This window comes from Macrobrachium rosenbergii, chromosome 16 (assembly GCF_040412425.1).
Source record: "Macrobrachium rosenbergii isolate ZJJX-2024 chromosome 16, ASM4041242v1, whole genome shotgun sequence".
Classification (NCBI taxonomy): domain Eukaryota; kingdom Metazoa; phylum Arthropoda; class Malacostraca; order Decapoda; family Palaemonidae; genus Macrobrachium; species Macrobrachium rosenbergii.
The window spans coordinates 57,274,868-57,288,706 of NC_089756.1; the positions used below are offsets into that span (position 1 = coordinate 57,274,868).

General features: G+C 39.3%; 1 protein-coding gene across 2 annotated transcripts in view; it reads right to left on the bottom strand.

Annotated features, from left to right (window-relative positions):
* LOC136847457 (spermine oxidase) overlaps window positions 1–13,839 on the bottom strand; it is a 283,719-nt gene that overhangs the window by 39,973 nt on the left and 229,907 nt on the right. The window contains exon 5 of one of the 2 annotated variants that reach the window (XM_067119167.1): window positions 111–824. The exons of the other annotated variant lie outside the window; for it this stretch is intronic. Coding sequence (XP_066975268.1) covers window positions 816–824 — 9 coding nt within the window. The 3' untranslated portion in view covers window positions 111–815. Of the gene's footprint in view, window positions 1–110; window positions 825–13,839 lie in introns of those variants that run through there. 2 annotated transcript variants of the gene reach the window in all.

A 13,839-nucleotide genomic window follows, 5' to 3' on the forward strand; every position in this document is an offset into this window, starting at 1 on the left:
GTCACCTGCACAGTGCATGTTTCGGCGGCGTTACTTACATTTCCACATTCGCTCAAGGTTTTTTTCACTTAATTCTACATACGGATATTAACAGTTAGTTTAGTTTCACCTTTTTTTGTTAGTTTTTTTTTTTCTCTGGGCACTTGAACAGGCAACTTTGACACCATTAGTGGACGGGAAGGCTTGGAGGAGGTGGTGGAGAGGGATGGTCTGGTGTTGGAGGTGTTAAGATGCATTGTGTCTCCATTGCTCTTCTCTTTTCTCGACATACTTCTGTGGCCTTTCTTTATAACTTTATGCCTAGAACAAAGCTGCTTACTGGGTTGAGGCATCTTTATTTTGTATGTTATGAAAAATTCATAAAAAAATGAGTCTGCATGAAAGAAAAAATCAAACATATTCTTCCAAAAAAGGCCTTACAGCAACTGTTTCCCAGTACTACCTTGAACTTCAGCCTGTTGTTTCACAGATCAAATAGATGAAGTTACCAGTACACAAGAATTTCAATATATAAATTTTTTTATTATAAAAATGTATCAATTTTACAATACAGTGATTTGGCATATCAGCATATGGCATATGTCCCCACATGGGACATGGCCCCCCAGAGAAAAACAATTTAAAATATTTACAATGCAAATTTTATCCTGAAATTTTTCCTAAATGTTGGCAACACAAATAAAAAACCAATAAAAACCAACAAAAAACAAAAGAAAACAATACTGTACACCAAAAAGGATATAAGATGAGGTAATAAACATCAGCCACTCAAGTTTTCAATTAGTCAGGCAGGAGCACATTAACACATCCATCTCTCACTGCAGCTGAAAAAAAAGTGAAGGCGACAGTCAATGAGTGGGGAATACTTGCCCACTCACCCCCCATCTCCACTTGATACCCACCTGGTTATCTACCTTCTTACCAAGTTTCAACTTGCTTCCAGCTTGCACTGAAAGATACTCCTATACAAAAGGTGGGTGATAGTTTGTATTCATATAGAAATAAATTTTGAGCCATACTACTTTAGACTGGGTTTTTTACTGTCCAAAACACAATACTGTACCTACTTTTTAATAATTTCTTGAAAGTTTGGCCATTGCTGCACCCCTTTAACCCTTTAATGCCGACTGGGCGCATTTTACGTCGACAAAAGTTGTCTGTCGGGTGCCAAGTGGACGTAAAATACGTCAACTACAAAACGTTTTTATAAATATTCGCAGAAAAATACTTATAGGCCTCATTTGCGAAAAATTTTAAATCACGCACCTTGAAGGATGCTGGGAGTTCACGGATCACGCTGTTGTTTTGTTTACAAGCGTGACCCAGCCGCGCATGCGCGAATTCCTTTCTTATCCCAAAAGAAAGCATCAGCTAACCCTGCTGAAAATCTCAGAAATTCTTTAGTCACTTTGTCGTAATTTTTGCACCATTTTCTATTAGCCTTTACATAAAGTTTTATATAAGAAAATGTGTGCAATTTCATGTAGAATACAACAAAAAATAACTCAAGGTTGTAGCTTTTATCAATTTTGACATATTTTCATATAAATCACGATGTGCCAAAGCTTCAACCTTCGGTCAACTTTGACTCGACCGAAATGGTTGAAAAATGCAATTGTAAGCTAAAACTCTTACATTCTAGTAATATCCAATCATTTACCTTCATTTTGCAACAAATGAGAAGTCTCTAGCACAATATTTCGATTTATGGTGAATTTTTGAAAAAAACTTTTTCCCCGTCCGCGCTAACTCTGCTGAAAATCTCAGAAATTCTTTAGTCACTTTGTCGTAATTTTTGCACTGTTTTCTATTAGAAAAAAAGTTAAGTATACTTTAGTTTTACCAGACCACTGAGCTGATTAACAGCTCTCCTAGGGCTGGCCCGAAGGATTAGACTTATTTTACGTGGCTAAGAACCAACTGGTTACTTAGCAACGGGACCTACAGCTTATTGTGGAATCCGAACCACATTATAGCGAGAAATGAATTTCTATCACCAGAAATAAATTCCTCTAACTCTTCATCAGCCGGCCGCGGGAATTGAACTCCGGCCCATCGAGTGACAGTCTGAAGCTCAAGCGACTCGGCCAACAAAGTTTATATATGAAAATGTGCACAATTTCATATAGAATACAACAAAAAATAACTCATGGTTGTAGCTTTTATCAATTTTGACATACAGTATTTTCATATAAATCACGATAAGTGCCAAAATTTCAACCTTCGGTCAATTTTAACTCGACCGAAATGGTTGAAAAATGCAATTGTAAGCTAAAACTCTGCTGAAAATCTCAGAAATTCTTTAGTCAATTTGTCATAATTTTTGCACCGTTTTATATTAGCCGTTACATAAAGCTTAATATATGAAAATGTGCGCAATGTCATGTAGAATACAACAAAAAATAACTCATGGTTGTAGCTTTTATCAGTTTTGAAATATTTTCATATAAATCATGAGAAATGGTCGAAAAATGCAATTGTAAGCCAAAACTCTTACATTCTAGTAATATTCAATCATTTACCTTTATTTTGCAACAAACAGGAAGTCTCTAGCACAATATTTCGATTTATGGTGAATTTTTGAAAAACTTTTTTACATCCACGTGTTACGAATTCATGCATCATTTTGTGATAATATTTTCTCTGTGTTGTTTTGATCGTTTTACAATTTGTTATACAGTATACCAAAATCATCGCAATTTAGTGTACAATACAACGAAAAAAAAACTCATTAGCTTTAACCTTTTTGCTCACAGTGCGATTTGTATACAATTATATGTGAACATTTTTTTCGCACTGTCATATATTCCAATATATATGATAATGATATTTTTTTTCATTTCTGATGGTTGCATACTAAACTTCAGGCAATGAGAAAGAAGGAGCCAAAAATGAACTCTTAATCTTAAAAACTAAGCGTGCTGTGATTTTTTGAAAAAAACCTTCTTTCCACTTCGGCGCTAACTCTCGAACCCCGTTGGCATACGGCAGACACTTTTGTAAATAGAGGCTCGGTGTTTAAGGGTTAAAGGTTTAATGTCCTGATTATTACTGTGTCCAGTCGTTTGAGTGAGGTCAAGTTAAGTGAAGTCAAACTGAATTAAGTCATTTTGAGTATATGATAAATTATGCCATTTTAAGCAATTCCTATTGAGCGATGTAAGTTTTAATGAACATTTAGCTGTTTTTTAAGACATTTTGAGTGAAGCTGATAGAAATAAAACTATACTAGAAAGAGTGGATAGAAATAAAAGTATACTAGAAATATACCTTTATTACTGTAAAAAGAACAAAAAATTAGAAATGTTTTAAATGAAAAAAAAATTTTATTCTAGAAATAAAAACCATAAATTCTAGAAAGAACAACCACTCAAAATATAATATTGTAGGCAAGGTGTCTCAGACAATCAGAAATTTCTAAATCTTCTCTTGATTCAACAATGATTTTAATTAGTCTTTCTAAGTTCTCGTATTTCCTCTTTTTTTGTGAGGGTTCTTCTGAAATTATTCCCAAATATTTCATCTTTTGTAGTCTCTCTTCCCTGCTTAAAGCCTCTATTAAGAGCCAAACTGTAGGGTGACTACAAGATACGCTGCCTTGGAAAGCTGTGTGCCACACTTCTACGGCATTATTTGTTCGCAGGAGATCCAACTAAAACTTGCTAAAAACACTCCACATATATAATGAAAATTTAAGTCTTCTACGGTTGTCTGCCATTGGGAAGCCAATATAATTATCTTTGAAATAATCGAAAATAATGTCAAGATCATCATAATGTTCCACATCATGTATGGCTGTGCAGGTCATCATTTTGATTAACGTTTGAACATTTTCTTAGTCCCATGTTGGTAATCTTTCTCCATACACTTTGTCCTAAATGGAAGAAACACCCTGCAATGCTTGAGTGCGGGAATGAGCATATTGCATTTCTTGAAACAATTTTGAAGTCTATCAAAACAGAGATTGGGTCTAGAAAAGGCTCTAGTAATTTCAATTTGTTGAATACTATTGTGTAACTTTCTTCACATTTATTTGTGAGTTAAACATATGTGCAAGGTATTACACTTTCCTTTATAAATGTATGCACTATAAAAACTTATAAAAAAAATACTTGGAGCTGTTTTGCATGTTCCGTCGGCTAACCAGTGACGATTGTCTCTCAGCCAGGTAAGACTTTCATTAATGCCGAAAATTATAACCCTTTGCTCATCACTTATACCAATGTCATGAAGAATGAAATTATCGCCCATGAAAATAGACTGCAGGGATTCCGGAATAACAATGGATGCAGCTGATTGAGGGAGTGGAAGGTAGTTAATTTTGCTCCTGATCCAATCTTTGCTGCAAGTTTGTTTGGTAGACCAGCAATGGCATCTTGGAGTATGTGTCTTTGACCCTTTCTTCGCCGACTTTAACAGGATCAGGAGCATGTGAGCGTACTCCTTTCTCAGTGCAATTTCTATCCCTTTCATATTCCAATGTGGTACTAACTGTCCTTTGCAACCTTTCACTTCACAACACAATGTACAGTAGAGCCCTGGATCTTGACGCTAATCCGTTCAAGAAGAAGCGTCGAGATTCGATTTAGTCAAATTCTGAATCAATTTCTCCCATAAAAAATAACTGAAAATGAATTAATCCGTCCCTGACCACCAGTCATTACCCCAATCTTGCCTTTTTAAACAAAACATTACACAAATTACCATTAAATAAGTTGAGAGTTGAATAACTTACCGTATTAGAAGCACTTTTTACATTTTTAAATGCATACTGTATCACAAAACTTGGCCTACGACCAATGCGACCATATTACTGATGGTAGACCGAGTGCCATAGGGTAGGCTAGGTGGCCTATAGGCACTACCAGAATGTACTGTAACGGGTACACACAAAAACTGTTGTTAATAATAATAATAATGAAACACCAGCCTGATTATTACAGTAAATTAATATGTCTGATCAGACAAAAATGCAGTGCAGAAAGCCAAAAGAACTGATGAAATACCTGTACAAGCGCGTACTTAAACAACAGCAGCAGTGTGTGTGGGCTTTAAACGCTTTTAAATACACGTGGGAAGAGCGCCACCAACAAGGCCAACTAGCAGCGGCTGACCGAAACACTTGTTTACAAACATCATATGTTTCATCGGGTCGGATTCCGGTTTGTTGTTCGAGCTCCGATGCAAAATTTACTCGACATTTTGCGTCGAAATCTGACTATGTCGAGTTCTGGTACAGTTGAGGACCGGGGTTCTACTGTAATTGTTGTTCAAGTAGCTTTATCCTTTCTATAAATGAAACCATTAAAAGCTATTTTGTTTTTACCACGACTGGAAAACATAATATCCATGATGGGTTAGCTTCGAATGCTACTAAGAACTGAATAACTGGTTTGAAATTCCCAAGTCAGACGACGAAAAAAAGTGATTTGAAAAACATCAATGGCCATTCAAGTTGTTAACTAAGAATGCTTCTAATAACCTTGAATAAGTGATCTGAAAAACATAATGGCCAATAAAGCTAATAACCATTCACGGTAATTGCTTAAAACTAACTTTCGCTGAAATTATCATTTGCTCTTAATGTTTCGTGCAAAATAGCTTTGTTCAAAATGATTTCATTCAACATGACTTCACTGAAGATTAACTTTACTCAAAAAGAATAGAACTGATTATTACACATAATCACACAAATGTCCCCTCTCTGCTCGGAGGAGATGGACATCACTATTCTGCAAGACCTGGAGATTGCTGCAACTGCTTCCTTTAAAACCTCTCTGTTGGATAGTCCCCAGCTGTGAAGATGCAGTACTTCTAAATTCTCATGGAACCCATGGCACTGGTCAACATAGTAGTTTCTTCCTGGTCAGAAGATGCTATAGTACAGTATATCAATCCACATGGAGGGGAGATCAACAATCATTACTATTGCGACCAAATAAGGCAATGAATCATGAATACTTTCTTAACCAAATAAGGCAATGAATCATGAACACTTTTTTAACGTTCCACAAAAGATCTTGTCACCACTGGAGTTTCTGAGGTGCAATATCCAAGGGTACAACCAGGTGGTTATCCAGGAACATCACTCCTGGCTAAGACTTCTGACACCTGCAACTGGAGAGATTTCATCCTGAAATGGCTGTGGAGAAGCAAACTTTTCCAAAGATACTAAGTGATAGATCATGGATTGCCATACCTTCGAAAACCAAACTAACTTGCATTTTCCTTTGGTTTACGATAAAAGGTTCTGGTTTGTGTACCTGGGTAAAGTAGATATTATTTTTAAAACTTAATTTGTGTTCCTATGGAACTACAAACCACTGCCTTCTTTGTGGGAAACACTCCTCGGATGGGAGGAGTCTCTCAATTGACTGGCAAGTTGAATTTCCATCCCTGCTGTGTGATTAAGCTTGGGGGAACAGTGACCCCATGTAATCTCCTATACCATATGGCACAAGAATACTGTACAAGAGTGATAGGCCCCAAACCCAGAGAGAGATTTATCTGTACTCTCACACCAAGGATACTTCAGAAGATCAAGTCCCACCCAAATAGAAATGAAAGCATGAGAGGGAAAGGCAACGAACATTTAGGTCAACTATAAAATAATGGATCCAGAAGAGTCCCCCACCCCCAAAATAAATGAGGGAGCAGAGGGAGTCTCACCCTATGAGCCATAGCCCTAAGATACGATGCTTGATTGTGGAGCCTACTTGAATTGTGGCCTGTTCCAGCATGTACTTGGCCTGACTGCTGCCTGACAGAGGAAGGAAAGAAAGGGAAAGAGGAGAGAGAGAAGCCAGTCATTCACCCATTCAACCTCCAAGCTTACATACTTTAAATAACTTAAGTGAGAGACTTGTCTCTCTGAGGGGAGTATGGATGACTACACAACCTGTTAAGCAGCAACCACAGTTCTACGGAGAAGGTGCCCAAGGACTTGTGGGTGACCTACAGTAAAATAAGGTGGCAGTGGTCTGATGCCACCATACACCTGACCTCATTACCTGCAAAACCAAAAGTGCCTCCAAAAGGCTAAGGATGAAATAACACCCATGACTTCATGAGCTCTTGCTATACTGGACAATAGGCCTTACAAGAAAACCTGTATGCCTACTTGATTGCTTCATGAAGCCAAAAAGAAAGGGTGTACATGGATACCTTCTTCTTTTGCCTGCCAACATACCGCACTAACAAAGAAATGTAGACACTCAGGCCTAAGAGGTTGAGTTCTCAGATAGTACCAAAACGCTGGCATCGTGGCATAAAAGCCCCTTTCAAATTGCCACCAACAAAGTCCCAGAAGGGGGGAACCAAAAAGATCTAAAATTTCTCATTATAAAACTGACTGATCCTGAATTTTACCTCAAGCTCATAAATAAATGAGATCAAGGTGGATTCCAACCCTTTGAGTACTGAAAAAGATAATTAAGCCCTTGCAACTCCCTAAGACTCTGCTGAAGTTAAGGCTAGGAGAAAAGCCTTGACACTGAGGTCTTGATCCAAGGCCTCCCCAATGGCTCATAAAGCATCTGAGTTAGGCTGTGGAGGACAAGTCATATCCAACTCTGGAGGCCGATGCTCCTGATGTGGGCAAGGCTGTACCAAGATCCTCACTAACATGGACAACTCTACCAAACACACCAGTAAGAAAACCTGGCACAAGGCAGAGAGATAGCCTTTCATTGCAGGGACTGAGAGGAGCTTGTCTTAATGAAAGTAGACAAGAAAGTTTGTGATCTACTAAAAAGTAGCTCTGATTGGAGAAAGACACTGTCTATAACATCAATTGCAGAACACATTAGATAAGGACTTTCAGAGGCAACCAAACATCTGCAATCCTGTGTGATGGGTCCTACAAGAGAAGCCCCTCTCTCTCTCACAGGCACAGCTGGATAACCTCCAACAGTGAAATTTAAAGGTCTGAAACACCTGGTGGTACACTCAAAATGAGTGGCTAACAGAGAAAAATGGGCTATGAGGGAAATCTCTCTTGGTGCCTCCACCAAGGGAACTAGTAGATTGGGTTACCACTTTGCATAAGGCTAACAAAGCTTCCAGGGTCAATCTGAGACCCAGAGTGACCAACATTTGCCAGATCACTCAGTATATAAAACTGGAAGGAGGAGAGGTATAGACATCCAGATGCTAAAAGGCATCTACAAAGCATTTCAAGGACCTGGAATGGAAAAGCAGAACACCAGGTGCTTCTTGCTAGCCATGTGGTAAACAGGTTGATCACCAGTGTTCGTGGTAAACAGGTTGATCACCAGTGTTCCCAAAGTTCAAAAAGCCTTTCCTCCATTCATGGACTTAGAACCATTCTGTCTGCATTCCATTTACCTTACAGCTGATCTAATCTGCCAAAACATCCTCCCACTTGGAATGCACCTGGCTAACATCCTGACAGCATAATGAACTGCCCTCTTGAGCATCTGCATAGCTAACTGACAGAAGTGCAGGGTGAATTCCCACCCAGCATTCATCACACCTACCAAAGACCCTCTGAAAGTTCACAGAGCTAGCAGCACTGAGCGCATCCCCAGAAATGTTTAATGGGCTAGCATCACTGCAAGCATTCCCATGAGGTTCATGTGCAGACACAACTAAAGTAGACAGACTGCCCAGGTATGTACCCCACCCCTCCTTTGATATATCAGATGTCTCACAGGCTGCTTGAGGACATTTTCCAAAGCAGCCCAGGGTCTGGAACAGAAGAGCAGAATGCCAGGAGCTTCCTGTAACCATGTGGTAAACAGGCAGATCACTAACTATACCAATGCTTGAAAAGCATTTCCTCACATGAGAAAGTAAGAACCAATCAGTCCCAACCAACTGCCTCTGATGGTTGAGCTGGTCTGCCAAAATGTTCCTTCTAGTTGGAATATACCAGGCTGACAGCTCAATGGTATTTCCAAGATGTTGATGTGCTGAGGCAGACAGGCCACTCAGGTATGTGTGCCACCCCTCCTTTGATGCATCCAAGAACAGAAGCATCTCTGGAGGGGGAGTCCAAGGAGCCTCCAAAAGAAGGTTCCTCTTGTCAAGCCACCAGGCATGAGATGAGAGTTAGATTTAATTCAGACTGACCAATGCCTCGTCTATTAACACTGACATGAGCACAGGTAAAGGCACCTATACAGACCAGGCTTCTTCCAAGACAACTGGTTGTCATGGTCAGATGCAATGGTGCTGAAGAATATATCAAAAAAGAAATATCTCTTTTACAAGAGTGACAGCAGCGAGAGGAAATCCAGCTAGTGTTCCTTGAAGATGTCATCGCCTGTTAGTTACTGTTTTCAACGCTTTGTGGACAATTAGTGATTCGATGAAAACCTTTTCTTGTGGAAACGACATCACGTGGTCTCTAATGCCATGCCTTTGTTATATGGTGTAACATTGGGTCCAGATTGCATAAGAAAATTTGTTCTAGAAGCTTCTTTGACGTGAGCAAAATGGGCATTTTTCGAGGAGCCAATCAAAATGCTGAAAATAAAAAAAACTCCTTATATACGAATGACAATTGCCTATCGTAATTTGCTCCACCCATACAGTTGTAAATAAGCTTCCAGAACAGACTGCCCAAGACAGCTTGAGACACAGGGCCGTTAATAGAATCAGAGGTTGGACAAAGCAAGATTCTGACGGGTGTCTCCCCTTCAGACGACAAGCACCTGTCTCCATAAAATCTTGTCCTGCCAGAGACGAAGAGAACCAGTCAGCCCTTCCTGCTTGTGATGAGAAGTCTCTAAGACCTTCGTGCCTGAGATGAGGTAAAGTAGCGAGCCCTACATAACAGTGATGAAGAGAAATAGTCAGCCCTTCCTGCCTGTGACGAGGTGAAGCAGTCAGCCCTTCCTACCTGCGTGAAGTCGTCAAGCCCTTCCTGCCTGTAACGAGGGGGAGTTGCCAGCCCTTCCTGCCCCCATTTGCACAATCCCAGATTCTGGGAGAATCAACGTTTGCTGTCCCGTCCTAAAGCTACCCCTTCTGTGGCATCTTCAAGCCCGAACCCATCATGCCAGCACCATCTCTTTGGCTGAAACTCCAGCCGCCCTTCTGAGACATCTCCAAGCCCAAAGCCACCGTGCCAGCATCATATTTTCAGATGAAACCCTCATCTACGAAGGATAACTTACCAACTCGTCATTTAAATATGATAGCTGCTCTACCCTCCAGCCTGTTCCACCTATCTATAACTGTTTTGATTTGTGTCACATTGAGTGAAAGCAGGGGGGAAGCAACATTTCATATTCTTCGTAAATACGGTTGTGAATAAATGTGATGTAGTGTTGTAAGACTTTCTTTTTATATTCATTTCCCATATTTCAATTGCTGGTGTTGAATCCTTATTTTCTGGAGTTTGAAAGAACCTGTAACGATTCATGGGCCTGTTACAGTGGTAACCTTAGGCCAGGATTTTCAACACAGTAACGATTGAAACAGGGAGGATATAGAAAGAAGCAGAATGAGTGAAATAATGAAGAGTTGGTAGAGTCAGGTAAGTTTATGGGTCTGGAAGGCAATTCTCTTCTTGAGTACGTTGAGAAGAAAGAAAGGGAGAAGTTTGAGAAAGATGAAAGAGCAGTTGAAAGAGAAATAAAAAAACTGCAACTAGAAAGAGAAGAAAAGGAGAAAGAGAGAGAAAAATGAGAGAAAGAGCGAAGCATGAGTTAGAAATCGCTTGGTTACAGCCAAGTTCTCATAACAATCCAGCAGGCAGCACACGAGGTAGTAATTTGTCATTGAACAATGAAGATGTTAATAATTTTAATAATTAGCACTAAAATTTGATGAGGAAGATGTAACGACATATTTCATGTCTTTTGAAAAGTTAATGAACAGAGTAGGTTGTCCAAAAAAACATGTGGACTTTGTATTTACAGTTAGTTTTATGTGGTAGGGCACTTCCTGTGTATAGCTGCATGTCTGAGGAGGAATGTGGGGATTATGATACTGCGAAGAAAACTGTTCTTAGTGCATACAGGTTAGTACTGGAGGTGTACTGAAAGAAATTTAGAAGTTTGAGAAGGGATGAGAGCAGTACGTTTGTAGAATATGGAAATAAATTAGATTGTTTTGTGGTTGGTTAACTTCCGCTTTAGTTGATAATTTTGATGATCTCAAGAATTTAGTTTTGCTAGAAAACTTCAAAAATAACGTATCCCCAGAGATTAAGCTATATATAGCAGATAGGTGTAAAAAATCTTTTGCAGACGTGACTAGGTTGGCAGATGAGCGTAGTCTAACTCATAGTTTAAGTGAGAGTAAGAAGAAAAGTGATCCTTCGTCAGCTAGAATACAACATAGTAAATATTCCAGTAATACTAGTAGCAATACAGGTAAAAGTGACTACTATTGTTATGCATGTGGAAAACCTGGTCGTACTGTTAGGTTTTGTAAGAATAAAGGGGCATCTAGTGGTTAACTTGTTTCCAATGTAGTATGAAAGGGCATCTAGCAAGGAATTGTGTAGAAGGGAAAAGTGTTATGAAACCAGTGTCTCTAGTTAATAATCTTTCGTCAAGTATGAATGATGATATGCAAGAAACTAGGAAATTTTATGGAGTTTCTGTCTGAAGCTGAAGTTTCTTCTCTCAAAGGGATTCCAGGGAAGTAGTTTTGCTTCAGGTCACCGGAGAGACTGTCTCCCTCATTATGAGAGACAGTGTACCAACGAGAGGGTGGTAATCAGCATGAAAGAAAAAGTTATGTTAGGTGGATTCCCAAACTCTTGTGTTGTCGGTCCCTTGTTCAAGAAGTCGGGGAGTGTTGGGAGAAGTAAAACTAACTGTTGTAGACAAATTGCCCATTGATGGCGTTGACATAATTGTTGGTTATGATTTAGGTACATCCAAGTGTGTGAATCCTATTTTAAGTGAGGTTCCAGTGCCTGAAATGGTAGTAACTAAGTCAGGTTTAGATATAGATATAGACTATGGTCATGGTTTGTTTGTGGATTCGAACGAGTGTGATAGAGGCGGTGTAGTTGATCTTGGCATGACAGTGGCTGAGAAGACCAACTCTATCGGTGTTGACAGTTAGCCAAGCTGACAATGTAGCTGCTGAAAGTAATGATGTAGACGTAGTTGATGTAGTGGTTTCAAGTCATAGTTGCTGCAATGGTTTAGGCACTAACATTTTGAATAAGGATGAGCTAGTCAAGTTGCAGAGAGAGGATGAGACACTAGCCCAAATCTTGAATGTGAGCTGGATGATGAGCTCAACAATGCTTGCAGGAAAGCTTTTGTCTAAAAGATAATGTTTTATGTCATTATGTTCATCCTAAGTCAGTTAGCAAAGAGGAGATTATTGAACAATTAGTAATTCCCAGGAAGCTTTGCAAATTAATTTTGAAATTAAGTGTATAAGTATGACGTACTTTTAGCCTAAAATGAGAAGAGACATTAAAAGATATGTTCTAAGTTGTCATGAATGTCAAATGGCTGGTAAACCTAACCAGGTAATTCCCAGGGCTCCTTTATGTAATATTCCATAGGTAGGTAAACCATTTTTGAGAGTGTTGTTTTGATATGGTCAGACCTTTGCCTAGAAGTAAGGGAGGGAATATCTATCTGTTAACAATCACAGACAGACTAACCTGTTATCCAGAAGCAATCCAAGTACGAAGCCGTCATGCAAAAACCGTAGTTAAACACATGTTGAGCTATTTTTCTAAGTTAGGTCTGCCTTGCATTATACAAAGTGATAATGGCAGTAATTCTGTGTCTAAGTATTTCTGGGACAGATGAAAAAATTAGGTATCAAACTTGTAACTTCCACACCTTATCACCCGGAGTCACAAGGCATTCTTGAACGTTTCCACCAAACGTTAAAGAGTTGCTTGCGAAAAATGTGTAACAACTTTGAACATGACTGGGAAGAAAGGCTACCTTTTGTCTTGTTAGCCTTATGGTTGGCGCCAAACAACACAACCGGATTTAGTTCTTTCAAGTTGGTGTTTGGCCACACTGCTAAAGGACCCTTAAAAATTTTAAAGTGTACATTAATGCTTGAAGAATGTAAAGAGAACTACATACAAAATCTAAAGAATTACAAGGAGAATCTAAGAGAAGCTTGGCAGAGGGCAACAGAGAACAAGAGCAACAGTCAAGGGGAAACTAAAAGGAAGTATGATCTTAAGGCATAAGAGAGAAATTTCCGTGTGGGAGATAAAGTTTTGGTGATAATTCGGAAAGAAGGTCCCTCATTATCTTATGAGTTTGAAGGTTCTTTTTCTATCTTAGAAAAAAAAGAGAAATTTAAATTACTTAACTGACATGGTAGGCACACAGCGAAGTGGTTGCATGTACTCTTGTTAAAGAAATATAATGAATGCCCAGTGCCTATAGTAACTGTGTCACAGAAATTACTTTTGAGAAAAACTCCAATGTGCTTTAAGAATTTCTAGCTTAGAAAAAGAAAAACGGATAGAAACACACGTTTTGGTGAATTATCCTGAAACCGTTGGCGATAAATTAGGTCTAACTACTCTTTTAGAGCATGACATTGAGTTACATGACACAAAACCCATTACAGGCAGTCCCCGGTTATCGGCGGGGTTCCGTTTCCGAGGGTGTGATGATAACCGAAGATCGCCGCTAACCGAAAATCAGCGATTTCGGGGCTTTTTCGGTGATTTTCGGGGGTTATCGGAGCCGAAAAGCGCTGATTTTCGGTTATCGGCACCTCTGTTAGGTATGTATCGGCGCCAATACCCGATTATCGGTGCCGATAAGCGGAAATCAGCGATTTTCGGCGCCGAAAATTGCCAATTTTTGTCGCTAGACTAGCTCCATAAAACCGGATCGCTGTTAACTAAGCCCGCCATTAACT